At 47.0% G+C, this 26,710-nt stretch overlaps 1 protein-coding gene and 1 long non-coding RNA gene across 4 annotated transcripts; one reads left to right on the forward strand and one right to left on the reverse strand.

Annotated features, from left to right (window-relative positions):
- Positions 1-1,398: 1,398 nt before the first annotated feature.
- On the forward strand, positions 1,399-24,902 carry NPC1L1 (NPC1 like intracellular cholesterol transporter 1). Of its 2 annotated transcripts, XM_077306498.1 has the most exons (20): positions 1,399-1,472; positions 3,284-3,483; positions 6,337-7,868; positions 10,616-10,716; positions 12,208-12,380; positions 12,842-12,970; positions 13,987-14,169; positions 14,449-14,563; positions 15,564-15,691; positions 15,891-16,028; positions 16,176-16,265; positions 16,626-16,816; positions 17,371-17,486; positions 17,658-17,784; positions 18,544-18,599; positions 18,888-19,038; positions 19,648-19,879; positions 21,777-21,890; positions 22,356-22,518; positions 23,706-24,902. In XM_077306498.1, exons 2-20 carry the CDS (start codon positions 3,418-3,420, stop codon positions 24,035-24,037), a joined length of 4,137 nt encoding a protein of 1,378 aa, XP_077162613.1. In that variant the 5' UTR covers positions 1,399-1,472; positions 3,284-3,417; the 3' UTR covers positions 24,038-24,902. The 2 variants fall into 2 exon arrangements, with proteins under 2 accessions (XP_077162613.1, XP_077162614.1); XM_077306499.1 differs by lacking the exon at positions 1,399-1,472 and having other exon boundaries at positions 3,260-3,483.
- Positions 4,063-26,679, reverse strand: LOC143821963 (uncharacterized). 2 transcript variants are annotated; one of them, XR_013225999.1, is made up of 5 exons: positions 26,560-26,679; positions 18,521-18,628; positions 16,172-16,325; positions 14,334-14,612; positions 4,063-6,119 (listed from the first exon to the last, which is right to left on the reverse strand). It is a non-coding gene; the product is annotated as an uncharacterized LOC143821963 (long non-coding RNA). The 2 variants fall into 2 exon arrangements; XR_013225998.1 differs by lacking the exon at positions 4,063-6,119 and having other exon boundaries at positions 14,133-14,612.
- Between the last annotated feature and the right edge of the window lie 31 nt (positions 26,680-26,710).

Genomic DNA, 26,710 nt, shown 5'->3' on the forward strand with positions numbered 1-26,710 from the left:
TTTCTCCCATCCTGTTGGCTGCATTGATTTACACTGCATGATCTACCTTGAGCCTCAGTGAGAAGGGGGAACTACAAACGATGTAAATAATAGTCCATTAGGGCCCTTCTAACAACACCACACCCCTTTAAAATGCCCAGTGTTCAAGCAGGGGCTGGTTTGGTCTTACCCCCGCAAGGCAGCTAGAATTGTTTAAATGCTTTTACAAAGAACAGAAGGAAAAGGGACATCTCATTTCCACTATGTCTTCTTTGATTTCCTTTTCTCCTCTTCCTACTTTTTTCTTTCCTATCTTCTGGGCAATTTACCTTCATCGCCTCCTTCCCATCCCTGGCAATTTCTCCCTAGGAAAACTCTATCCTTGCAGGCATTGGAAAACCTGGAAGGACTGTCAGAGGGTATATCATTCTCCCTTCTACCCCTCTCTCCAGCCTCTTTTCTCTCCCCCTGTTCTTGGTGGTCCTCCTATCCTCACTTTTCCTTTCCCACCCCCCACCAAGCAACTTTTCTCCTATCTCTCCCCCCCCCCCAAAAAAAAAAAGAAAAACCGGGACCTGAAACAGCTTCTATTCTGTTTTATCCTCATAACAACTCTCTGAGGCCGGCTAGGCTAAGAGTGCATGAATGGCCCACAATCACAGGGATAACTTAGTGTGGCAGCAGTAGCAAAATGTAATCTGCACCCTCTTGTTTTCCATCACCCATCACCCCTCTAGAATGGGCTATCAGGGGTAACTTCTATAGATATTATTAGAATTTTTGCCACATCTGTTTTATTATTCTATGTTGTGTGTTACTGTGTATTGGGGTTTTATGGATTTTATTGTATGGTTTTATTGGGGGTTTTATGCTGTAACTCGCCTCAAGCCTCCGGGGAGAGGCGAGTAACACCACCACCACCACCACCACCGTCGTGGGGATTTCAGCCTGGGTCTCCTAGAGAGGCTGTTGTCTAACACCAGCAAGCCATGAAAGCCGTGGGGAAAGTGTTCTCCTCCTGCCCTTGACTGAAGAAACCAAGGTTTAATGGTTGGCATGACTATGGGGAATTGTTTTTGTAGAGCAGCGTGACCCAGATCTGTTAGAAGTGCAAGACCTACGTAATACTATGACTAATTAATTTGCTTGTTAAGCACTGAAAATCAGAAAGAATATATACAGTATGTCTTATCACCTCACCCTTATCTGATGAAGGTGCCTGTCCAGGATCATTAGCTGCTCAGCCTTTCTCTCCTGGTCATGAAGAACAGCCAGGCAGCACCCCAGGTCCTTGCAGTTTTCTTTCTCTTAGCCTTTCCTTTCTCCCAAGTGTTCTTCGGGTCTCATGAGTTCAAGGCTCAAATATAAAGGTATACCCTAAATCACTCCTGAGGGGGGGGGGGAAGGGGAAAATGCTGCAACGACCTTCAGGATCAAAGTCTATCTTGATAACACAAATGTCTCTGGAATCAGATCTTTTGTCCATGACCGCAGTAAGTTGAAAATCTCCCCAACACCTCCGCCCCGCGCCTTCTTATCTGCTATGTATGCTGCCAGCTGGCAGTGGCTGCTTCTTAAGCACAAAGTTTGCTAAACATTCCCTTGTCTTCCTTTCCAAACTATTTGCATGAAATGTTATCTCTTGCTAAAATACAGTTCTGCTTTCACGTGCCTTTAGAAGTGACACCTGCCCATTTCTCTGCTGGGAGTATTACTGCTTCTGCCATGTTCTGAAGAAGAGGAGGAGGAGGAGAGAGGAGGAGAGAGGAGGAGGAAGAAGAAGAGTTGGTTCTTATATGCCATTTTCTCTACCCGAAGGAGTCTCAAAGCGGCTTACACAGTCGCCTTCCCTTTCCTCTCCCCACAACAGACACCCTGTGAGGTGGGTGAGGCTGAGAGCCCTGATATTACTGAAGAAAAAGAGTAATAGTAACATTCTTTATATTCACCTTAATTGTAGGCATTTTTATATACAATTTAGGTGGTTTTATATACAATATACATATTAGTTGGAGCATCACTTTCCAAATTTTTGTTATTATTATTATTAATTATTATTATTTATTTGGATTTTTATACCACCCTTCCCTATGGCTCTGGGCGGTTTACATAGAACATAGTACAAAATTACATAGAACATTATAACAATCTGTCAGGTAACAATCATAACATAACATAAGGTGAACAACAATACTGACATATCCCTGGGTGAAGGGGCTACCACCTAGCAAGCCCTAATATTACTGTACAAGTACATTTACACTTATTTGACCACTGAGGAAGACCCTCCTAGGGGTTGGAATGCATCTGTGTTTTGTGCCTGATAGCTTCCATGTGTTAGTGCTGATTCTGTATCTAAGGACAGCAAAGCCAGTGAGATCTCTCAGACTCACCAGGCTGGGGGTTCAGCCTTGTCTGCAAGGACACCTCCCAGGCTCTCCTGAGGATTGGCATGGATGGAAGAGGCCTGCTGCTGCAACAGGGCTAGGGTTGCCAGCTCAGGGTGGGGAAATACAGGAGGCTCTGAGGATGCCGGGAGGGACCTCAGTGGAGTATAGTGTTCTGGAGTCCACCCTCCAAAGCAGCCCTTTTCTCCAGGGGAACCTAGAGTTTTATTGTAATTAATTTTTATTATTGATATAGTTTTGTATTTTGTATGTTTTAATGGCGATGTACACCGCCCTGAGCTGCTATGTGGGAGGGTAATGTGGTAATAATATTAATTATTATTATTAATAGTAATAATATTAATTATTATTATTAATAATAATAAGCAATTTTGACTGGAGATAAGCTACAATCCCAGGAGATCCTCAGGGGCTTCTGAAGAGAGGGAAGGGCATTGCCTGCTCCCAACAATACTGTTTCCTAATCAAATTTGCTCTGTTTGTGCACCATCAAGTAGCAGCTAAATTCCTGTGACCCTGCAGGGTTTTTAAGGCAAGAGACCTTCAGAGGTGATTGGCCACTGCCTGTCTCCATGTTACCATCATGAACCTGTTATGCCCTCGAGACCTCCCACCCAAATACAAGCCAGGGCCAATCCTATTTAGTTTCCAAGCTCTGGCGAGATGGGGCTAGCCTGGGCAAGGTCAAAACAGCAGCTTGAAAGCATGCGCCTCTGTTGCGCCCTCATGCTGGGACCCACAACTAGCGACTGGGAGCATGGGCTGCCTCTGACGGGGATGCTGAACCTTTCATAGGGATGCAAAGAATCCAGTGATTGGCAGGTAGAAGCTTCCCTGTCAGAGCAATGAGAACCCTGAACTCTCTCGCTGGGTTAATAATAACAGGTATTTTACAGTCTTGGCCCAGCCCGATTGGTTTCCCAGCTGTCGGACCAGGACTACTAATAACTGGAAGCCAGGGCAAAGGAGGACAAGCTACTCCGCCCAACCGGCTCACCGTTTTCAAGGCCTCCGCTGCTGCAGTCCAGGGATGGTTTACAAGATGCTGGGTGCCTTCCTAGTTCCCCTGTTGCTGAGCAGGGTGGGGCCAGGCCTGGTAAGTGGGGCCAGGGAGCCAGTGGTGGGTATATGCAGGATTAGCTGGGGCTTTGGGCGGGGCAGGAAGTGCTTGCTTTGAGAACGCATGGGTAGCATGGGAGAGGGGGCTGGGCTTGCCTCCGTCCGTTGCCCCTCCTTTCAGAAGCCTTTGGAGACAGATGACCCATTCTGGTCAACTTGAATCTTTTTTTTGGGGGGGGGGTGGCAAGTTGTTTTTTGGCGTGACCCAATACGGGCAAGCGTTGATCAAAGCTGTGCTTCTGGGCCTGTAGACATGTAAGCTGGCCAACGCAGTCTTGGCCATGTACAAGCCGGTTTATGGTCTACCGGCTGTTCCCTCTCAAACAAGGAACTGAATTACAACAGAGGGCCACACTGCTCAGAACAATTCCTTTGTGGGAAACAGCTAGATTCCAGTCCAGTAGAGCCTTTGAGAGCAACGTAATTTTGGTGGTATAAGCTTTTGAGGGTCCCTTTGAAAACCCTGAAAATGTTGTCGGTCTCTAAGATGCTAACAGACTCAAAACGAATTCTCATAATACTTCACATCGCTCCCCCCCCCGCCCCCCAGGGCTAGTGCTAGTACCTGGGGTTGTCTTGCCAGCAAGGGCCCTCCCCCTCCCCCCATTGTAGGTAGTAGATTACTGGACTATTGGCGCGGCGATTGTGTTGTTTTATCGCCTTGTTCGCTGTGTTGCATTTTCGCGTGTTCTTTTAATTGGGGGTTTTATTGAGGACTTTGTAACTTGCCATGAGCCATTTTGGGAGTGGGGGGAAATAAATCTCAATAATAATAATAACATCAACAACATAGGGTTGCCTGCCAGCCTCTGACTATTATCTCCAGGGGACCGAGGGAGTTCACCAGGAGAAAATGGCTGCTTTGGAAAGTTGATTCTATGGTATTAAATCTCACTAATGAAATCCCACCCCAAACCCTGCCTCTCTTTGGGCTCTGTTTTATTTTTATTTATTTATGTATTCTTGAGATTTCTCACCCGCCCCGCTCCAGAATCCAAAATCTCCAGGTTTATCCCAGTCTAAGGCCCATTCTGCACACATAGGTTAATGCACTTTCAATGTGCTTTGGCAGCTGGATTTTCCTGTGCGGAACAGCAAAATCTACTTCTAAAGTGCATTATCTATTGTGTGCAGAATAGGCCCAGGACTCCACACTCAATGTGTGTTTGGCTTTTGTTGGTATGCAAAGGAGGTTGTGTAACAGGGAGCCTTTGGATCACTCCCATTGCTGGTAATGGTAAGTGCGGCTCTAGAGAGAAGTTAACTTGAGGAAATGAGAAAGACAAGTTAGCTCTGGTAGGGCAGAGAAGGAATTTCCGCAGGGAGTTCCCAACTGTTGCTGTCAGTGAGAGGGATAAGGGCCATGAAGGAGCATGAACAACCCTGAGTGGCAGATTTATATGTTTATACCCTTATAATAGCGACCCAAAGCAACTTACAATATTGTGCTCCCCTCTTTCATTTTCACTATGACCCTGTGAAGTTCCTTAAGCTGAGAGTGTGTGCCTGCCCTGTGATCACCCTGCAAGCTTCCATGGCAGACTGGGGGATCTGAATCTGGGTTTCCCAAGCCCTAATCAAAGACACTGACCAGTCCTCCATGCTGGCAGCGTAGCGTGTTCAAAAAGCTGAGCAACAGGCAGCACCTCTTGGGCTACCAGACTGCCCTGCATGAAGGATGGGTATATTTTCCATGCTACATGAACACAGAGAACAATGTATGACCCCTCCGTTTCATGTGCAGTATTAGGAGTCCATCAGCTATGCCCAAGGTTTGCTCTCATTTGCCATCATTCATTGCCCATGAAGGAAATCAGATTGTAGTAAAACCAGAGGCAGCGTTTCAGGGTGTTGGGGGTGAAGATAATGAGGGTTGGGGGTAAGCAGAAAATGAATCTGAAATCCCATTGTTCTGTGCAAACTTCTCATTTTTGGCTGAGAAAGGGCAAGTAGCAACTGAAGTGTAGACTGGTAGATACCTAAGCAAGATTTCTTCATGAAAAGGATTAAGGCAGTTGACAGGGCACTGGAGATGGCGAAGGACCCAAATTCAAATACAGTGTTTGTGGTCCCAAACCAAATGGCACCGTGGTGGTCCAGAAAGCCGTCTCATTTCTGTTATTCCAAAACCAGTACACATAAACTTTCCTGGCAGAGGGGGGACAAATAGCCGTTGTCTGCTCTAGTTCAGAAAAATGGTACGGGGTGGAAGGCTAAGCTGGAGTTACAGCAGGTTTCTAGACTGCAGGGATTCATGCCGAGTAAGAAACGTTTAAAATCTGCTCCCAACTTGCAATTTCCTGGGCACAAGCTAGTTAGGTCATCAGAATTCTTTGTAATTTCTTTCCATGGTCCTGTTTCCCTCTTGTCCTGCTTCCCCACCGTACGCCTTGGCTCCCTTCATCTATCTTCATCAGAATAGTCACCAAGTCATGCATCACAAAGTCCACTGGGAAATTCCTGGAGGGTTGAAGGCAGTGTTTGGGGTATGATGTCACAGACTCCATCCTCCAAAGCAGCTGTATTATTCCAGGGGAACTGATCTTTGTAGACTGGAGTTCCGAGCTAATTCAGAGAGAACTCTAGGCCTCATTTGGAAGATGGCAACACTACCTGTATTGGGGGGGGGGGGGGAGGAAGAATAATTTTAATAAGTTTTGCAGCACAAAAGTATGCTTGAGATCCAGCTGAATTAGCATCACTTATTCTCAGTGCAGCGTTCAGGCTTCTCGGCCCCATCCTGAATTTTATACACACCCTAATCCGATCCCCCCACCCCACTTCCTGCTGACTTGCTGTGTTTCTTCTTTCTGGGCCCTGTGGAACCAAGACTACTTCTCCCACACATATACATCGTGCCGGATACTGTGCATTCTACGACACGTGTGGCAAGAACCCCGAGATTACTGGCCTTATTCCCCACATTGTGCCTTGTGTCTCCAACACCCAAGCCCCGCAGCTTTCTGGCTACCACCTCGAACTCCTGAAGACAACCTGTCCAATGTTGTACAAAGGGGACAATGCCACCTTTGCCTGCTGTACTGTTCAACAGCTGATTTCACTGAAGGTCAGCCTTGCCATGTCCCAAGGGATTCTGTCCCGATGCCCGTCGTGTGTGGAGAACTTTGTCAACCTCTACTGCCAGAACACTTGCAGCCCAAATCAAAGCCTCTTCATCAACGTCACTCGAGTCTTTAACACCACCGTCAGCGGCAAGCCAAAGGATGGAGTCTTGCAGTACCAGTGCTACTACACTCAGGATTTTGCTGACAAGTCCTTCGACTCTTGCAAAGGTGTCCGTCTGCCAGCCACTGGTGGCTATGCAATCGCTGCCATGTGCGGCAAATATGGGTCCACTTTGTGCACCACTCAGAGGTGGCTGGATTTCCAGGGGGACTCAAGCAATGGGCTGGCTCCTTTGGAGATCACGTTCAAGTTGATGCCCGACGACTCCGTCATTGGGGGTGACATTGTGCCGCTCAATGGGACTGCCTGGAAGTGCAGTGAATCCGTGAGAGGGAGTGGAGACAGATGCTCCTGCCCGGACTGCCCTGATTCTTGCCCTCACATCCCATCTCCCACCCCTGCACCTCTGCCCTTTAAAGTAGGGAGAATGCGTGGGAGTTTATTTGTATGCTTAATGTGTTTCGGCCTTCTCATGCTGCTTTTTGTGTCCTTCCTGATGTGGCGGTGTAGCTCCTCAATGAAGAAATCGAAAGGCCAGAGCCTCAAGATGGTGAGCCACAGGTTGACCTCTTCTGAAAAGCTTAGCCGAGCAATCCACAGCTTCCTGACCAGAACTTTCAGTTGCTGGGGCACGCTGGTGGCCTCTTACCCTGTCACAGTCATTGTCATTTCAACAGTGGCGGTGGTGGCACTCTCCAGCGGAATAGTCTTCATCCAGCTTACCACGGAGCCCATAGAGTTATGGTCCTCCCCGAACAGCCAGGCCAGGCAAGAGAAAGACTTCTTTGACCAGAACTTTGGGCGGTTTTTCAGGACCAACCAGATAATTCTGACAGCTAAAGGCCTTCACAACTACACTTATGATTCCCTCATCCTAGGCAAGAAGAACTTCAATGGGATATTGTCGATGGATGTGCTACTGGACTTGTTGATGCTGCAGTCAAAGCTGCAAAACATAGAGGTCTGGTCGGAAAAGCAGGGCAGGAATATCTCTCTCCAAGATGTCTGCTACGCACCCCTGAACCCTCAAAATCCCAGCCTCTCTGACTGCTGTGTCAACAGCCTGCTGCAATATTTCCAGAACAATATCACTCATCTGAACATGACGGCTGACCAGACAGTAAAAGGACAGCAGGGCACAGTGGACTGGAGAGATCACTTCCTCTACTGCATCAAGTGAGTGACAGATCTTAACTAAGAGTAGCCTGCAGCCAAGGAGGGGGTTGGTTGTTATGTGAGGTGGCTAAATATGGTCCAGTGGATGGCTTTGTTTGGGTTTGGGTCTGGCTCAGTCCCAAGTGGGGAGCCTGCAGCAAAGTTAAGCCCCATGTCAGTTTTGTAAGCAAGCCATTAAAGGCAGATGGTTCCTTTTCTGGAAGGCATTCTGTTGGGCCAACCCAGGTTGTGTTCTCCATCCACACACAAAGCAGCTCCTTTATGCCCAACTGGAACTTTGGGCTATTAAGGTCAAGGTCAGAGAACAGAGGTAATAAATGCAAGCCAGTTTGGTGTAGTGCTTAGGAGCACTGATTTCTGACATGGTGAGCTGGGTTTGATTCCCTGTTCCCTCACATGCAGATGACCTTGGGCTTGCCACAGCACTGATAAAACTGTTCTTTCAGAATAGTAATATCAGGGCTCTCTCAGTCTCACCTGCTTCACAGGGGATCTGTTGTGGGGAGAGGAAAGGGAAGGCAAATGTAAGCCGCTTTGAGACTCCTTCAGATAGAGAAAAGTAGCATATAAGAACCAACTCTTCTTCTTCCCCAACCCTGTCTTGAGGAGTTTTTAAAGTTTGTGAATAAGCAGGGGTGTGTGGGACTGATGTGACATCTTTGTGAAATAAGACTCAACCTTTCCAAATAATAAAGTTGACTTTATTGACTCCTTGATGGGACGAAGATTAAGAGAAAGAGATGAAAATCACAGTTCTCTTAAATGAAGCAATGTTGTCTTATTCTGCTGTTCTTGTGTGCCTGCAATCAGTTTTTACACCTCAATGGCAGCTAGACATTCTCTAAGCACATTATTCTACCCACAGCGCCCTGGAGGAAGGGAGACTGTGGGAACTGGGAGAGAAAAAAAATAAAAGTCATGCTTTGCAGGGGCAAGGGGAGATACTGAAAGCAGCTGTATTTAGGAGGGGGGAACTGTTTGTGTGGAAGAGTTAGCAGTGGACAGCCAATGACAGCGATTGGCTGAAACATCAAGGAAGGGAGAAAGAGACATCAGGGTGGTCTGATTCCTGAAAAAAAGGGCATTGTTCCAGTAGCCTGAGAGAGAAGTAAGGACTCCTCAGCCTAAAAACTGATTTTTTTATCCACACGGTTCTGGTTGTGTATTCATGGTAGTTGCTATCCTCCAGTGGGAATCTGGAGTTCTGGAATTACTAATCTCTAGAGCAGGGGTAGTCAAACCTGTGGTCCACCAGATGTTCATGGACTACAATTCCCATGAGCCCCTGCCAGCAAATGCTGGCAGGGGCTCATGGGATTTGTAGTCCATGGACATCTGGAGGACCACAGGTTGACTACCCCTGCTCTAGACTATTTATTTATTTAGATTTTTATACCGTCCTTCCCTACAGCTCTGGGCGGTTTACATAAAACATTTTGGAACATTTACATAGAACACTATCAAAATCAATATAACAATAACAATAACACACCAACTAGAACAGTATTTCAACAATAACTTTGACACTCCCTCAGTAGGTTCGATCCCTCAGTCTGGGGCGGGGGGGGGAAACCTCAAATTCCTAGAGATTAGTTCCCCCAAAGAAAATGGAAGCTTCACAGGGTCAAGGGGAATCATATGATGTAATCACATTGCTGCCAAGCTCTTTAACCTCCCCAAACTCTGCTCTCCCCACAGTCTGCCCCCAATCTCTAGGAATTTCACGTGCCAGAACTGGCAACCCTAATTTGTAGAGTGACATTGTGGAGCCTTACAAGATATAAAAATGTATGGAAATGACCTTGCTGAAAAAGCATTACTTTGGGGAAGGGGGCTCTTATCTTTGAGAAAGGATAATTCTGGTTTCACTGGCTCAGGAGAAATTTTCCCCTGATGTTCTGAACAGGGCTGCTGGAATAGCTGCTCCTTTGGCTCCCATCCTGCTTGGGAGTGGTGAGCAGGCACCCAATTAATCGGCAGGTTCTTCACAGTCTGTCTGCATCTGTTCGAAGGAACAGGCTACTTGCAGCCATCAGATGCTGACTCTGAGCTGGTGACGAATCGGTTGGGATTCGTTTCCAGTTTTCTGCTGTGGAAATTTTGAAGAAGAGGTGGCTTTTCCTATTCTGTCTTTCGCTACCCAAAGGAGTTCCGAAGTATCTTACAAACATCTTTCCCCCTTCCTTTCGCCACAACAGGGGGGCCTCAGAGAGCTCTAAGAGAACTGCTCTGTGAGAATAACTCTAAGAGAGCTATGTATAGCCCAAATTCACCCTGCTGGCTGCATGTGGAGGAGTGGGGAATCAAACCTAGTTCTCCAGATTAAAGTCTTAAACACTATACCACACTGGCTCTCTGTACCCTGCAAAGCCCCCTCCCCCCCCTTTTTTTTTTGCTCTGTACCCTGCAAAAGGATTTTTTGGGGTGGGCAGGACTCCCAGATGGTTGCAGCTGTCAGGCCCTTTGATCTCTCCCAACCACGGAACTTGGTGAGATTTCAGAAGTATAGTTGATTTCACTTGTCCAGCAGTTGTTTGATGCGTGATGATGGTCTCATTGTGTCAAACAAAATGTATTTGACTACCAAACAGGTTCCTTGCAGAATTCACGGTCTGGTTAGAAATGCTAATCATTCTCTTTGCTTTTTGGATGATCTCCAGATGTCAGAGCTGGAGAGAAATTCAGGAAGGTCCTCATAGGCTTCCCCCCTCTGCATTTCTATTCATGACACTGTCTTATTCTCTTAGCTCGCCACTCTCCTTCCAAGACATCACAGAGCTGAAGCTGAGTTGCATGGCAGACTACGGAGCTCCTGTGTTTCCTTTCCTGGCAGTAGGGGGTTATCCAGGTAGGAGACATGACTTCGCATGAAAAGATCATGAGTTACAAACTAATGTCCACACTAGCAACATGTCCATCTCGTTGGGAGACTCTTCCTTCTCCCAAGTTCTTAACTGTGCCTTGGAATTTAGATTCAGCGTCATCCAAGCAACAGAGACAGTTCCTGATATGCTCTAAGGAAACTGCTGATTTTGTGTCCTGGACCATGAAGGGAAAGGGCACAAAGGATCCATTTCATTGCTGTATTGCTAGAGAAGAACATTAAACTAGACCAGGAGCAGGCCTAATCGAGCATTCCCTGCATTGCTGACTCCGCAGGATCCACTCATGATGACAGTGGGCGTAGGTGTGCCTTCTGCACTTGGCATGTCCAAGCTGTGTGGTTCCTGGGTCGCCAGTGCCTGTGTCTCAGAGATGCTTTGCTAAGTCAGGGTCTCTCCCAGACAGCAGCCCTTTGGGATGTTTCTTAGTAAGCAGAAAGGTCAGTCCACCCCTGGGTACAGAGTCCTTCATAGACACAGAGCCCCAAGGTGTTTGGACACTCAAGGAACAACTAAGGCCCCCATTTAAATAAACAGATCTGGACAGCAATATAGGAAGGTCTTCATAGGCCAAGTTTGCCTGGCAAGGGTAAGTGTGGAGGGTTTGTTCTAGTGGAGACCTGGAAGGCTGAAGGCCTCTCCCTAGACCAATGCAGGATGGGAGAATTACTAGCTTGGTTAGAGAAGGTCAAAGCTGTGGATTCTTAACCTAGGCCAACCCATCAACTGAAAAAAATCCCAGCCTCCCTGAGGCACCAGTCACGTAACCATGTCCAAGGCAGTTATTTCCACTTGCATTCAGCTCCAGAGAGGGAATTACTAACCTACCATTAAGTCCTGCTAGCACCACCCACAGGGTGTCTGATAATTCCCGAGTTAAAATAATTTATGGCACTGGGTGCAGTAGCTTCTTTGCTTTGCGGCAGGTGTTATGGATGGCAGAAGGATCTCCTTGGCAAGTTGCCTAGCATCTTATCATCAGGGCTAATTGCTTGATATGACTTCTGGGCAGGTGAGCCAAGGAGAAGCAGGTAAAAATACGTTACAGGCCTCAGGTTCCAAAGTCCTGTCCTACCCTGGTGAGCGTAGAGCACTGCCTGTGGCCTGAAACAGCAACTGCTTCTGCAACTCCTCCTGGGTAAAGCAAAGCTCCACATGTTTAGGTGTGGTTTCAGATGGGTAGCTGTGCCAGCCTGTGATAGCAGAATAAAATTTGTGCCCAGTAACTCTTTAAAGAACAATCCAATTTTCAAGGGTACACGCTTTTATGAGTCAAGGTTCATTTGGTCGTATAAGTGACAAGGAATCCTCAGCACTTCTGTTATGCTTTTTTCCTTCCCCCCAGCCATAGCCAGGGTCAATGTGGGAACTGTAGTTTGCTCCTGGAGGGGGACTCTGTGACTTGCCTGGGGTTCTGTGTCCACTGCTTCTTGATGCGCTTTCTATCTGCCCCACAGAAGAGGACTATTCTGAGGCTCAGGCACTCATCCTCACCTTCTCCTTGAACAACTACCCCAGCAGCGACCCCCATTTTGATATGGTGATGCTGTGGGAGCAGCGATTCCTGGAAATTGTACAGGAATTCCAGCAGAAATATGCTGACAACTATTCCATCGCCTACATGGCTGAGGTATTTGGGGGGCTTAAATCTCTTCTCTAGCCATCATGGGCAGCTTGCATGCAGTTATACTCAAAGGAGTGGGTCAGTCCTTTCTCTGGCCCTCATTAGGAGGGAGCACAAATTACCTTCCTTGACCGTGGGTACTAATGTGGGATTCAGACTGAAGGCAACATGCAACTTTTTTTGGGGGGTGGGAGTCTAATTAGGTTGGTCCATCCTCAGAGTCTAATGGATTCAAATGCCCACTGGGAATTTCAGGTGAGTGCTCCAGCCAAAGCCTTGATTGATGTATGGAATTAAGAAATCACTCAGGTAGTTGACAGAACTGGGAATCCATTTCAATTCTTATTTTGATGAGGAACAGAGAGTGGGCTTTCTTACACGGGACAGGTCTTGCCATCACCGCCCCTTGACCTCTAATCTGATTGGTTCGTTCTAACCAGCTGCTGTCTTTCCTCCACAATCTTCAGCGCTCCCTGGAGGATGAAATCAGCCGCACTACATGGGAAGATCTCCGTATCTTTGTTATCAGTTACTTGGTGATCTTTTTGTACATCGCGCTGGCCTTGGGCAAGTACTCCAGCTGCAAACATCTCCTGGTACGAAAGGCTGCTTGCGCATGGGCAAGAAATCAGGAAGACCAGGGTGGGGAAACTTGTCTACCCGGAGGTGATTTTACCCTGCCTTCTATGGCTGTCCAGATTTAGTTGGGAATGTTCTCCAACAGAGCAGAATGTGCAGATAGTATGAAAAATCATCCACCATCACCCCCTCCCCCAAATTGCTTCCAAAACAGGAGGAAGTAGCATGGCACATGCTGTCAGAAGGCGCTGTGCAAGAAGCATGGGCAGAATGTGTAAGCTTCCCTTAAGAAGAGACAGACTTGGTTAGTTGCCTTACAAGGGTATCAAGGATCTGATGTTCACAAATGGAGAATGCTGGAAACAGACTCCCCCATCTCTTGTATTCTGATCCATGAAGTGAATGTAACATATAGCCACATCAGTGTATTTAAATTGAATGTTTTGTGGGAATTGTAGTTTTTCATGCTTGTTTTGCTAAGGCTTGTGGGACTTGAGAGCTACAGAACATTAACGTCTAGGTCTGTGTTGCTCACAGACTGCCCTCCCCCCGTCAGGGCTGCCCCAATGGAAAGGATTAAGGCGACAAAATTCCAGGAGCCATGGTCTCCCCAAGGGCCCCAAAGTATTAGGAAAATCACATAATTTCATATGAGATTTTGGTTGGATATAGGTAGTACGGGCCTAGAAGTCATCTTTGCCTGTGGGAATTGTCATGGTTCTTAACCGACTTGCTCTCTCCTTAGTCGTCGGTAGACCTTGTCCAAATAATAAGACATATGCTCTTAAAGAAATATTCCATAATTCTCAGTTCAGAACTATAGGCGTTTGGTCTTAGCACCCTTTCAGACCAAGGCAGTGCAGGTGCCATGCCTAACCCCTTCCTGGACAGCTCATCATAACACTTGGTTACAGGTCTACACTCCTTTAGAAAAGTCAACCTTCCCTTAGAAATAGGCCAATCACCATCCCTTTCCTTCACCTTGCTTTGCCCCGCTAGAGCTGTTGCATTTATCATATCATTCCTTTTTCAGGTGGACTCCAAGATAACACTAGGCCTCGGCGGGATCCTGGTAGTGGTGGGAGCCGTGCTCTCTTCTTTGGGATTTTACTCTTATGTGGGGTTGTCCTCCTCTCTCATCATTGTCGAAGTCGTTCCCTTTCTGGTCTTGGCAGTTGGTGCTGATAACATCTTCATCTTTGTGTTGGAGTACCAGGTGCGAAAAATGTCCATGAGACATGAGATCAGAGACACAGATGCTTGGATCTCCCCTCTCCCCCCGGGAGCTCTTCCTTAGAGGTGTGGGTTAATGGAAGGGTAACTGTGAGCAGAGGACATTTCCCCAGAGCAACCGGGGTTTCAGACTCAACTGATACCAACCTGGGGCTACTTCTGCACCTCATGATGGCTGGCCAGGACCCTGTCCATTTGAGAATAGAAGTGGAAGCCATACAGGGTGTGCTCAGTAGCCGGATCTCTCCTTCTGTCTTTGCAGCAATCTGAGCAGCAGCCAGAGGAAAGCAGGGAGCAGCAGATCGGACGGGTGCTTGGGGATGTGGCTCCCAGCATGCTCCTCTGCAGTCTTTCTGAAGCCATCTGCTTCTTCCTGGGTGAGTGGGTCGCTTTTTCCTCTGCTGCCTCACCAGATTGAGTGCAAAACTGTAAATGAGAGACATTCAGGGGAATGCTATATAAACATATGAAAATGCCAAGCATGTCACATCATCTAGCTCAGTCTTGTCTTCTCCAGTGATCTTGAGGCAATGAGTCATGATGCCCAGGCAGGACTCAGAACCTCATGTGCTGCATTTTAAGCCTCTACAGAACTACTATTTTCCTGCTGCTTTTTAGAAGAACCTGCACTTAATATGCTGGTAGAGTGAGCAAGAAACCATCCTTTTGCCTCTCTTTGCACATGACGGTGAATGGAGATGACTCGGTGGTAGAGAGGATTTTCCTGTAACTTCAACACTTGCTCCTCACTATGGAACATACGCTGGTGTTCTGCTTGTGTTTCCTGTCCTGGATTTTTTAAAAAGTTTTTTGTCCACGTGACAGTGACATTACTCTGGTTGTCCTCTGTCACATGACAATGATGCCACATGAAATCCTGTCAGGTGCTTGCAGCTGAGTGGCTTCCATGCTGCTGCTGGGAGGTCAAAGGCGGGTCATGGTTGGATAGACTGGTCTGCTCTGACTGACAGCAGCTCTCCTGAGGCCAAGAATGAGCTTCCCCAACACTTGCCATTGGATGCTGCCAACCATTGAATTTGCAGACCTTCTGCATGCAAAACAGGTGTTCTGGAACTGAACAGCAGCCCTTCCTTATGACTCGGCTCAGGCTGGTAACAGCAGAAATCGGCTGAACTGCTAGAAGGTCTCTTGAATGGTTGGCCTCAGATAGGGCTTCTGTGGGTATGATGGCTACTGCAGTGTGGATAAAGCTTGTCGGTGGAAAAGCCCAATACAAAACTAATTGAACGAATCCTACAAACTAGTTTTAGGTGTTCTCCCAGAATGTGAAAAGAAAGCAAGACACTCCAATGGCTGCAATAACTTAATGGCTTAGCTATCAATTCTTGCCTGACTGGCTATTCCATCTCTTTGTAGGTGCTTTATCAGAGATGCCGGCAATTCGGACTTTTGCCCTCAATTCTGCTGTGGCTATAATCTTTGACTTCCTGCTTCAGATGACCACGTTTGTGGCCCTGGTGGCCCTGGATGCCCGCAGGCAAAAGGTTGGGGAGGTCTCTTTGGAGAGTTACACAATTAGTGTGTGTATGTTTGAGTATGTGAGGGGGTTATTATGTTTCCTGTTTACAAAGCAGGGGGGTTCCCCAAGGCTAACTCAGTCCAGGGTGTAAATGGCCAGGAGATGAGGAAGTCACACTGCCCTGCTCCCTGCACTATCCCCTGATGCCACCTTTACCATGCCAGGCCGCACGCTTTGACCTGTGCTGCTGTGTTCGCCTGGAGAAGCGGGGGCAGGTGAAGAAGCACGAGAGCCTCCTTCGTTCTTTCACAAGGCGGTTCTATGTCCCTGTCTTGCTGAACAGCATCGTCCGGATGCTGGTGGTGAGTAGAGCTGGAGGAACACGGGGTTGCCTGGGATCAGGTGACCCAGGACCTTGTAGGTCTGGGGGATCATGGTGGTGGGTTGGAGAAACAGCTCTGGCTCAGGAAGGGAAGCTTGTTCACTGCAGCTAGTGTCTCCTTACCCAGGTGGTGCTCTTTATCTTCATGTTCTGCGCGGCGATCTTCCTGATTTTCAATATCCAAGTGGGGCTGGATCAGGAGCTGTCTGTGCCAGGGGTGAGAGGCTATCTGCTTGTTGCATGGTTGGGAAACAAAGGGGTTTCTCCATAACCTGTTCTAGAGATAACAAAACAGAGCATTCTCCCTGTATCTCCAAGGGCATAAATGGTTGGCATTCATCTGTAGAAATCCTTATTTGATAGTCTCTTTCCTCCCAGCCGATGACCGATCTATTTTCTCTCACCCATTAAGACTTGTTTTGTTTTGCTTCCCCAGTCCCATTATTTTCAAGCTGACGTTGCCACTTGGCTCTGGCAAGGGGGCAGTAGCTCCCTTGCCAAGAGATGGCAACATAGAGAACTGTTAAAGGAGAACAGAGAATGACCAGCTGTGTTTTACGCTTTCTTTTGGCTGCAGGACTCCTACATGCTGCAGTACTTTCAGTACCTGAACCAGTATTTTATGGTTGGTGCCCCAACCTATTTTGTCACTACCGGGGGATACAACTTCTCCTCGTATGATGGAATGAATGCGGTCTGTTCCAGCACAGGATGTGACAATAACTCCATGACCCAAAAGATCCAGTATGCCACAGAGTTCCCCAAGGTGTAAGTGACCTTGAGCACCACCCCGTGTGCTTTCACATCCCTAAGTGAAGGCTGCTGACAAAGGGGATAAGAGATTTTGAGTTGCAATGTAGATCTTGGTTAGTTGATTAACTTAAAAAAATAGACCCCTCACCCTGAAGTTCACCAAGGCATAGATGACAGTGAAAACTGATCTTGACTTCCAGGAGATGGCAAACTATCTGGGCAATGGTCAAAACCAGCAACCGAAAACTCTGGGCAAAGTTTCCTATAGTGCTTGTCTCTCTTCTAGTAGGTGGTAACACAGTTAATCTAAGAGTGGCCCCAGAGAGGATAGAAGCCAAACCAGATGAGATTCTGGAAGTTCTGGACCTCCCAGTGTTTTCAAGAATTCATTTATTGGGTATGATCATAGAATTTAATGGAAGAGGGAAGGCTTTTAAGCACCCCTTTCCCAGTTAGGAATTGCCTGAAAAAGCACTGCTATGTGCCCCATTGGGATAAAAACTGAGATACCGAGACTCTCTTATCCCAGAATTCCCTGCCCAAATGATTTCCTCTCCCTATATTTACAGGTCCTTCCTGGCCATTCCTGCCTCTTCATGGGTTGATGACTTCATAGACTGGCTCAATCCCACATCCAGCTGTTGCCGCATGAATACCTCTGGCCACTTCTGTGACTCTATGAACAGTTAGTAATTCTGCAGCAAGCAGTGCTGGGATCAGTGTGGAGAAACATGCAGCCCAGATAGCCAATGGGTGGGGGAGAAGGCGAAGGCTGTTGGTTCTCCACAAGGAGCTGCAGGTGCCTGCCTGAGACTGGGGCTAGACAAGACAGCCACCTCCACTTTTCCTTTGGCAGCACACCTGTCCTGCTTCCGGAGGTGTATGACGCTGACAAGTGAAACTCTTCGGCCTGATGTGGAACAATTCAACCAATTCCTGCCCTGGTTTCTCAATGACACCCCTAACCTCAAGTGTCCTAAGGGGTGAGTGTAGCCAAATGGATCAGGCCAGTAGGCTGCTGTTCCCACACTTTTATCCACACCCACGTACAGCTGAAACATCTGAAATTGCCTGGCATACCGAACAAGCTGCCTCCGTGAGTTTTAGTGGTGTGCCTGGACAAACAGATTTTGAAATGTTAACTGTCATGGCCCAGAAAACCTGTTTTCACATTTAGGAGGTATGAAGGTGAATCTTACAACTCCAAATGACCTTTTACTGGCCAGTGGCAGCACAGATTCTCTCTAGTCCTGTGAAGAATTGGAACCAAGTGGCTGTAGCAGGCAATCCCATTTGTTTCCTCAAAGTCAGTGCAAGGCAACTCCAGCCACGTACAAGGCCTCTGCAGCATCTCTATGAATGAAGGTCAACAACCTTCTGTGCTGGGTATTGGCTTTGCTCTATTTTTTGATTTTGTGCTCACGGAACAACTTCCTTGTTCTGTGACAAAGCAACAGACTGGCTCCGGGCTAGTTGAACTGATGAGCTAGATGGCTTATGTGCTGCTTTCTGGGGAAGGGAGGGGGAGGGAGGGCTTTTAAAGCCCCTTTCTCTTTTTGAGACTGTGATTCAGTCCAAAGGATGTGGACTTTGGTGTGAACAGCTGCTGCTTGTCAGAAGTGTTCTCCCCTAGAGGAGATAGCATCCTAGACATGCTCTTATCTGCACTGTTCAATGACAAGGCAGTTTTGTATTTATCTCTGTTCCTCCATCACTCACCATGTTCCCTTCTGTCTTCACAGGGGCCGTGGTGCCTATGACACATCAGTACGGCTGGGGCCAGATGGAGAAATCCTGGGTGAGTAGCCTCTCTTTCTCTGAGACTGCCTGGAGCAAAAAAAAAAAATGTTTGGGGGGGGGTGAACGTTGCCCCCTAAGGAGAGCCCTGATTCTCTTATCCTAAGGGGGGGGAAGAGGGTAAAGATGGGATGCAATGTCATTTTGTTAGCCTAGATTTGGAGGTGGCAAAGTCATTTCAGCTGCTCTTCCTGTCTGAATGTGGAACTTGGGTGGTCAGTACTGGTCCATATGGGAATCTCCATCTGAGATCATGGCCCATGCAACGAGAATCTCTGGCTTCCCACAGCTTCCCGGTTCATGGCTTATCACACGCCCCTCAAAAACTCACAAGAGTACACAACGGCACTGAAGGTTGCACGAGAGTTGTCAGACAACATCACAGCCAGCATGCGGAAAGTACCAGGAACGGATCCTAGTTTCCGAGTCTTCCCATACACGTAAGACAGCATGAGCCATTATGGGGGGTGGGTGGGTACTGTGGTACTTGCCAGTAAACTGTAATAAGGAACTGAGGTGCCTGCAAGAGCCACAAGGTTGCTGTGCCCCATGGCAGGAAGCGAATGTCAGAACCCCATAGCTTGAAAGGACCTGAAAGTCAGGTTCAACTTAGTAAATGAGTGTGTGCTACTCATCCAAGTGTCCTGCTCAGTCGATATAAACATAATGCCAACACTTGTAATAAAGTCATAAGAAAAAAAGCAACTATGCTGGATTGGATGAATAGTCCATCAATACTAGGGTCCTGTTTTATACAGTGGCCAACTAGATGCCCCTGGAAGGTCTACAAGCATGGCATGAGAGCAAGAGTCCTCCCTCCACCCCCAATTGTTCTGTAACATAAGGTTACTGTCTCTGAGTGCTGAGGCTCCATTAAGTCACTGTGACTAAAAGCCACTGAAGGACTTACCTTACCCATGACTTTTAGACTAATACATTTTTAACCATGTAAAGCCAGCCATGGGAGGAAAACAAGTTTCTTCCCTTAGAAGGCAGGATAAAAGTTGTTTTCTGTACTCTACCACTTCTTAACGCCTATATTTCTGCAGGATCACCTATGTGTTTTATGAGCAGTACTTGAACATTGGCATAACAGGCTTCGTCAACTTGGTCTTCTGTCTGGTGCCCACCTTTGTAGTATGCTATGTCTTGCTGGGCATGGACTTGCGTTCTGGCTTCATCAACTTGTTCACCATCATCATGATTTTAGTGGACACTGTGGGAGCCATGACTTTGTGGGGGATCTCATACAATGCTATCTCTCTCATCAACCTAGTGACGGTAAGCTATGCCTGGGTTTATGACAACTGAGGACGCTGCTCTGGGGCAGAACTCTGGTTTAGGTAGGGTTGCCAACTCCAATTTGGGAAATTCCTGGAAATTTCAGAATGTGCTAGGGGAAAGAGCTTAGATATAGAGTTCACCCTCCAAAGCTGACCTTTCCTCCAAAGGAACTGGAGTCTGGAGATCAGCTATAATTTTGGAAGAACCCCAAGTTCTACCTTGACTTTAGTATACCTAGGCCTTGACTTTAGTATACCTAGGCTTAGGAGGGTAGTACTGGGATGTGTGTGGAGCTCCAAAATGCCTGGCATTGAAGTAACATTCAAACCTGTGACTTGCAGGTGCCTTTGAGCTTAGAATTCTGCACACACATTCTCTTGTACAAGCAGCGATTCAGTCTGGAGTTAAGCCTAATGAAGAGCCGGTGTAATATAGCTGTTAAAGTGCTGGACAAGAGCTAGGTTTGTGGTTTGTAAAATGAAGTTTGTGGCAGGTCAGCTGGCATGAACTTTCCACACACTTTCAAGAAGTTCCTGGTACTTTGTACAGTTCCTGAATGGATACATTTCCAGACAAATTCTCTGTGTTCAACCAAAGTGTTAATCACATTTCAAAGCAATTGGGGGTGGGAGTGCAGATTCTCCAGCCTTGTCAGTTTCAAGAGGTTTCTGCCCCCTTTTTCTGATGTTCCTTTAGTATTCCCTTCCCAATTTCTTACAGAGCTTGCAAAATGTCTTCCTCCTTTGCTTGGGGTGTGATTCTGTGCTAGACTTCAGTCCTACGGAGCTGGCATTGCCACCACAGCGCTGAAGCCTGCTAGGCATTTTTTGTTTTTGCACCACTGCTGCTGGGTACTGTGTACATTGCCCTGGTTCTGCTGGTCTTGCACCCCCCACCCTGTTTTCAGTTTCTATTGCAGAGATTCTCGAAGACTTTGATTCTGTTCTGTTGGGCTTTTATTGCCCTTGCTTTTTTACAGGATGGGGCACTTATGAGGGAGGGGAATGTAACATAGATACTGTAACTCCAATCCTCACCAAACATGGAAGCCAAGTAAAGGAGAGTCAGCTGGAGATCCCCAGCAAGTCTGATCTCTCTAGCATGCTGGGGGGGGGGCTGTTCTACCACATCACTAACTTCACCAATTCATTTAGCCTCTAAAAGTTCACAATTGTTTGTGGTTCAAAATCTGGGCATGCCACAAACCATTAACCATCACAAACTTTGTTTTCTTGGCTCATGCCCTTCCCTATTTCTGGAGATTGCTCTTTCCTATAGAGAATCCTGGAAGGGGGAGATATTATGAAGCTATAGGTATGTTGGCATGGAGCAAAAGGGAATCTGAAACATGGAGAGAGAGGTAGAAATTTCAAAGCAAAGGAAACAGCTCAATTACCATGCAATCAAAAGCCAGTTTCCCATAATGAGAAACTTTAATGTCATTTATTTTATAACAATAATATTGCCATCCTGTGTGTGTGTGTGTGTTTTTGAGGGGGTTAAAAATGCTGACAAAAAAGTCAGCATTATGACAGGATTTCTAAACATCCTGCGGTGGGCTCTTCTATACTCCCAACACTGGTACCTGGGCAGCCTGAAGGGCTCTGCTGCTGTTCCAGAGCTGTGGGTGGTAAGCAACAGGCAGGCAGATTTTCTTCCCCTTTGTCCAGTCATGAATATTTCCTTCACATATATATTGTTAAAATGCCACTGATCTGCTGAAGGCAAAAGGAGCAGGTACATCAGTAGGAAATGAGTCAAATCCTCTCTTGATTTGCTACAGATACTGTGCAGAACTTAAGAGACTCTCAGCATGCCAAATAGAGCACATTTTAAATGAAAAAAAAAAAAACTCTGCTGAGATTTCTTGCTAACCACTCCTTTCTCTTCCCAGGCCGTGGGCATTTCAGTGGAGTTTGTATCTCATATCACCCGTTCTTTTGCCATCAGCACCAGGCCCACCAAGCTAGAAAGGGCCAAAGAAGCTACCATTAATATGGGCAGTGCGGTGAGTACAACAGAGAAACCAATGTCGGAAATGGTCTGTTGGGCAATATTATTGTTCCTATAGCAGTGTGCCACCAGAGGATGTGGCCAGAGAGACCAACCCTCATGGCTGTTGGACAAGGCAATTTCTTCATCCAATTAATTGTCAAGGGTTTCCCCCAACACATTCACTACCACTGTTCTCCATTGCAGGGACCTGAAGTCCTGCCCCTGATCTGGCCTCATTCTTGTTATGGCTGGTCCCCATCTAAATGGGCTCTGTTCTAATGGATGGGTCATCCCAAGTTAGCTTGGAATAGATGCAAGTGTTGGTCAGCCTTTTTTCCTTGGAATGGCTTGACACAGTTTGGTGCCATGTTTGTGAAGATACCCAAAGCCTGTCCAGGCAGGACCCCATCTAAGCCCCATGGTCCAGCACTCCCCTTCTGATGTGACATACTGTGTGTGCTTTCTCTTCTTCCTTCAGGTTTTTGCTGGCGTGGCAATGACCAACCTACCAGGCATAATGGTTCTGGCTTTTGCCAAAGCACAGTTAATCCAGCTTTTCTTCTTTCGCCTCAACCTCATCATCACCATATTAGGCATGCTGCATGGCCTAATTTTCCTGCCTGTCATCCTCAGCTATTTTGGTAAGCCAAACACCTGGAACGTGTCCAGAGGAGGGCAACAAAGATGGTGAGGGGTTTGGAGACGAAGACATATGAAGAAAGGTTGGGGGAGCTTGGTCTGCTTAGCCTGGAGAGGAGACGACTGAGAGGGGATCTGATAACCATCTTCAAGTATTTAAAAGGGTGCCATATGGAGGATGGAGCAGAATTGTTCTCTCTTGCCCCAGAGGGACGGACCAAAATGAATGGGATGAAATTAATTCAAAAGAAATTCTATCTAAATATCCGGAAGAAGTTCCTGACAGTTAGAGCGGTTTCTCAGTGGAACAGGCTTCTTCAAGAGGTGGTGGGTTCTCCATCTTTGGAAATTTGTAAACAGAAACTAGATAGCCATCTGACGGAGAGGCTGATTCTATGAAGTCAAAGGGATGGCAGGTTACAGTAGATGAGCGATTGGGACAGAGTGTCCTGCATAGTGCAGAGGGTCGGACCAGATGACTCATGAGGTCCCTTCCAACTCTATGATTCTATGATTCTACCTCTCCTAGCCAACCTTGTTTCTTTTCTTCCTGGGCTATGCTCCATAAGGCAGTAGGCAATGAGGCTGAAATTCTGGGGGAAACAATGTTCTGAGAGAAGCAGGGGATGAGGACCTGTGCCAAAAAGCAGGCAAAGGCATCCGATGGTTGTGTCCTATATAAGTGGGGTAAATGGTTGCTTCCCTGCACCCTTTCTCCACTGCTATAAAATACCTTCACTACTGTGGTACAGACATTCTGTACCTTTGCCAGGCTCCCCTTTGTCTTTTTGATATGGGTGTTTTTATGGATGAACTTACTAGCAAATGCTGTGCTGCTTGAGTCATTTATTCTTATTCTTCATACCTTTAAAAGTTTTAAAAAGCATTACTTGCAAGATCTTCCCATTTAATGCCCTCTCCTGGTCTATTAAAAATACATTTTTAAAATTGAGCTGTGTGGGGTAGGGGATAAGGAGTCCCCAGACACTTAGCATCATATACAGCTGACTTTTGCCCCAACCAGGCAGAACCATGACTGCATGTTCACAACAGAGTCACCACTCAATGATGGACAGCAGCTGTCTCAGAGAGAAATCCCACTACACTGAACCTTTCATTATGACCAGATTACATAGTGCTACACCTCCTTCTCTGGCCTGCTCTAACCATTTTCTTCCTCCATCACCAGGGCCTGATATCAGCCAGACTTGGGTACAGGCACAACAGCAGATAGAGGGCAGCCTGGCTGTGAGCAACCCTGCTTTTGAAGGAAAACAGAGCTCAAGTGAAAGTGTCTCTCCCAGATACTGTCAGCCTCTGGGAAAAGGCTCACTGTCCAGGGAAAACCATGAAGAGGAAAAGGGTATACACTGCCAAAACGGAAAGGTTTGGACAGCCACTACAAAGGAGGAGTCAACTTGCAGAACAGCCTCAGCGCCAAGCATAAACTCTGGGAAAGATACACAATGTCAACCCTCCAATGTGGAAGGCAATCACATCAGCAGGACAGGGCAAGCCTAGAGAAGGACCCAGAGGCTACTTTCAAGGTGTATGCACGCTGATGGTGTGTTTGCACAACGAAACTCATGCTGCTAGCCCGACTATCTGACAGTGCGTGGGCATCTCTCTGACAATCACTATCCTAAATTTTCAAGCTGGAGACATGGTCACCTGTTTTTACCAGACAGAAAAGCAGCTCCTCCTGGTGGAACAATAGAGCAAATGGCAAGCATGGGTTCAGACAGCTTCTTCAGCCCATTTCAGAATGATTTCAAAACGAGCATTACCCTCACATTTAGGAAATGTGTACACAAAATACATTGGTTTATTTTCAATGTTGCATATGTCTCACTTCCTGATGCTAAAATTCCCAGGTGCTGAAACTTTGTAGAAGAAAGATGGAAGTGTACCAACCAATCAGGTATATTGGAAGGAGCTGCTCCTGCCTAGGGAACATCAGCTCTATCACTCCATGAACTAGGTGCACTTGGGGAGGATTTACATTTCCTTCCCAAAATGACTAACAGTCAGGCCAAGGACATTTATACTTTTAAATGTCATAAATAACCAAATAGCAGAATTTTTATGCTAAGTTATAGAAGACAGGATTTGTTGTAAAAGCAGCCAAATACATTTATTTGGTAAAAAAAATAATTGCATGTGTGTCAGTTTATCCCATGACTTCAAACTTTATGCAGGTTTTACATCTTCAGCAGATAATGTGATAAAAAGTGGAGGCATTCATAGTAATTAAATCACTTCTTCCATTAAAAAAATCTCTTTTTCTGTGTCCTTCTCTTGTACCTTAATATGCTTGATGTAGACCAGTGTGTTTTCAATTCCCATATTTATTTAGAAAATGTATATATTGTTTGTCTACAGACCTGCTCATGGAGACAAAAAGATTAACAACAAACATCACCAAGTACTGTGGTGATATAGGATGTGAGATGGTCCTATTATGAACTGAAACCCAAGTTGCACTTTGGCACTGCCAGTTTAACACTAATCTGGTTGTTAAGGAAGGGAAACTCTTTTACATTAAATGTCTCTGGGCTTCAATTACAATAGAGCACAAAGTACATAAAATGTTGCTAGATTTAGCTCAAAGCTTTTCCTATTATATATCCACTGAACCTATGGGGCATGTACTGCATTGCTTCCTTATCCTTTTTCAAGTTTCCTTCGTTGTACTCTTTTGTCCTGTTTACACTCCACCTTTTCAACTTTTTGCTCATTTTTTGAATGTCTGTCCTTCATGACAACCTCATGGTGTTTCTGAGGCGTGCTCTAAAAACACAGGAAGGATGGCAAAGTTGCACTAGCAACAAAATTGAGATATATATGTGAGGCCACGTTCCAGCAGCTTCCAACAAAATCTGGGCAATAGTTGCAATCTAAAGCAGTGGTCCCCAACCTGCGGGCCGCGGCCCGGTGCCGGGCCGCAAAGGCCATGGCACCGGGCCGCGGCTCCCTCTCCCCGCCCCCCCCCTGCAGTAAAAAACTTCCCAGGCCGGGAAGCTTCTTACTGCGGGAGGGCGGGGAAAGGGAATCAGGGCCGGCTGCGCCCGTGCGGGCGCGGCCTGCGGGTGCGGCCCGATGTGTGGGCGCAGCACGCGGGCACAGCTGATGCGTGGGCGTGGCCCGCGGGCCGCGCCCCGATGCCCTGCCGGTCCCCAACCTCAGAAAGGTTGGGGACCACTGATCTAAAGGACAAGGGCCTCCTGAATTTGTGGTTTACCTTTCTTGGGTAAATTATGTACAGAAATGGCACATGAAGGGCCTGTAGCAGTCATAATCAACCATGGCCAAGCTTCCTGGCAGAGTACAGGCTTGCCATGTTCAGTTTTATCACACAATATGGAGGTGGTGGCTGAGGATGTGATACCACAGTGCCTACATGCTGAAGTTTCCATTTAATTCAGAAGAACCAATCTCAGTTGTCGGAAGATAATTTGTAGTCGCAAAACCTCAGCATCCCTCCTCTTGGAGTTGGCAACCTACTCAGAAAGTACAGATTTTACACTTTAAGGGTTGAGTTTCTTGTTGCCTGTTTCAGGAAGCCTTTGGGAGAGTCCAAACTAGCCACGGCTGGAAGGGTCCAAGAGGATAACAACGGGGCCAGCTTGGCACAGGGCTACCAATGGGCCTGAAGAAAAAGGCCCTGTGTCTTTAACCGGCATTTACGATGTGAGACTTTTCTGTGCAAGGAGGTAAATAACACGACCTTTTAAGTAAGCCTTTACCAAAGGGGCAGGGCAATTTTTCTTCAGGCTCCCAACTCAACTCTCCAGCCGGACGCCGAAAGACTCTGCTACAGACGCATAAGCCACAGCTCTGCCATGTCCTTCAGGCAGCAGCCGCGCACCCGCTTTTAAAGGAACAGAGTTTTATTCAACGGATAAAACTTGTGTGCACGCGAAGCGTATCCCTTCCACAAAACTTGGCTGGTCTTAAAAAGGTGCTCCTGGACTCATACTTCGTTCTGTTGCTTCAACACAGTTACCCGCCAGAATCGCTTTTAAATGGCCGCTCCCACTTACTTGTATTTCCGGGCCTCTTTCCCGCCTCCGGAGCAAAGCTTCCGGTGGGCCGCCGCCGTTCTCATAATCGGCCTTCGTTAGGAGCGTCCCAAGGTGCAGAAGCCCCGCCCCCTGGGCGCGCTTTCCTGTTGACGCAACTTCCAATCGCATT

The sequence above is a fragment of the Paroedura picta genome, chromosome 12, assembly GCF_049243985.1.
Source record: "Paroedura picta isolate Pp20150507F chromosome 12, Ppicta_v3.0, whole genome shotgun sequence".
In the NCBI taxonomy this organism is placed as follows: Eukaryota; Metazoa; Chordata; class Lepidosauria; order Squamata; family Gekkonidae; genus Paroedura; species Paroedura picta.

What these genes read in the sequence shown, in the direction of transcription:
- NPC1L1 (XM_077306498.1), top strand. Translation starts at nt 3,418, where the DNA reads ATGGTTTACAAGATGCTGGGTGCCTTCCTAGTTCCCCTGTTGCTGAGC. An exon ending in GGCAGTAGGGGGTTATCCAG is followed by an intron (nt 10,717 to 12,207) that starts GTAGGAGACATG and finishes TCTGCCCCACAG; the next exon opens with AAGAGGACTATTCTGAGGCT. An exon ending in TTCCGAGTCTTCCCATACAC is followed by an intron (nt 19,039 to 19,647) that starts GTAAGACAGCAT and finishes ATATTTCTGCAG; the next exon opens with GATCACCTATGTGTTTTATG.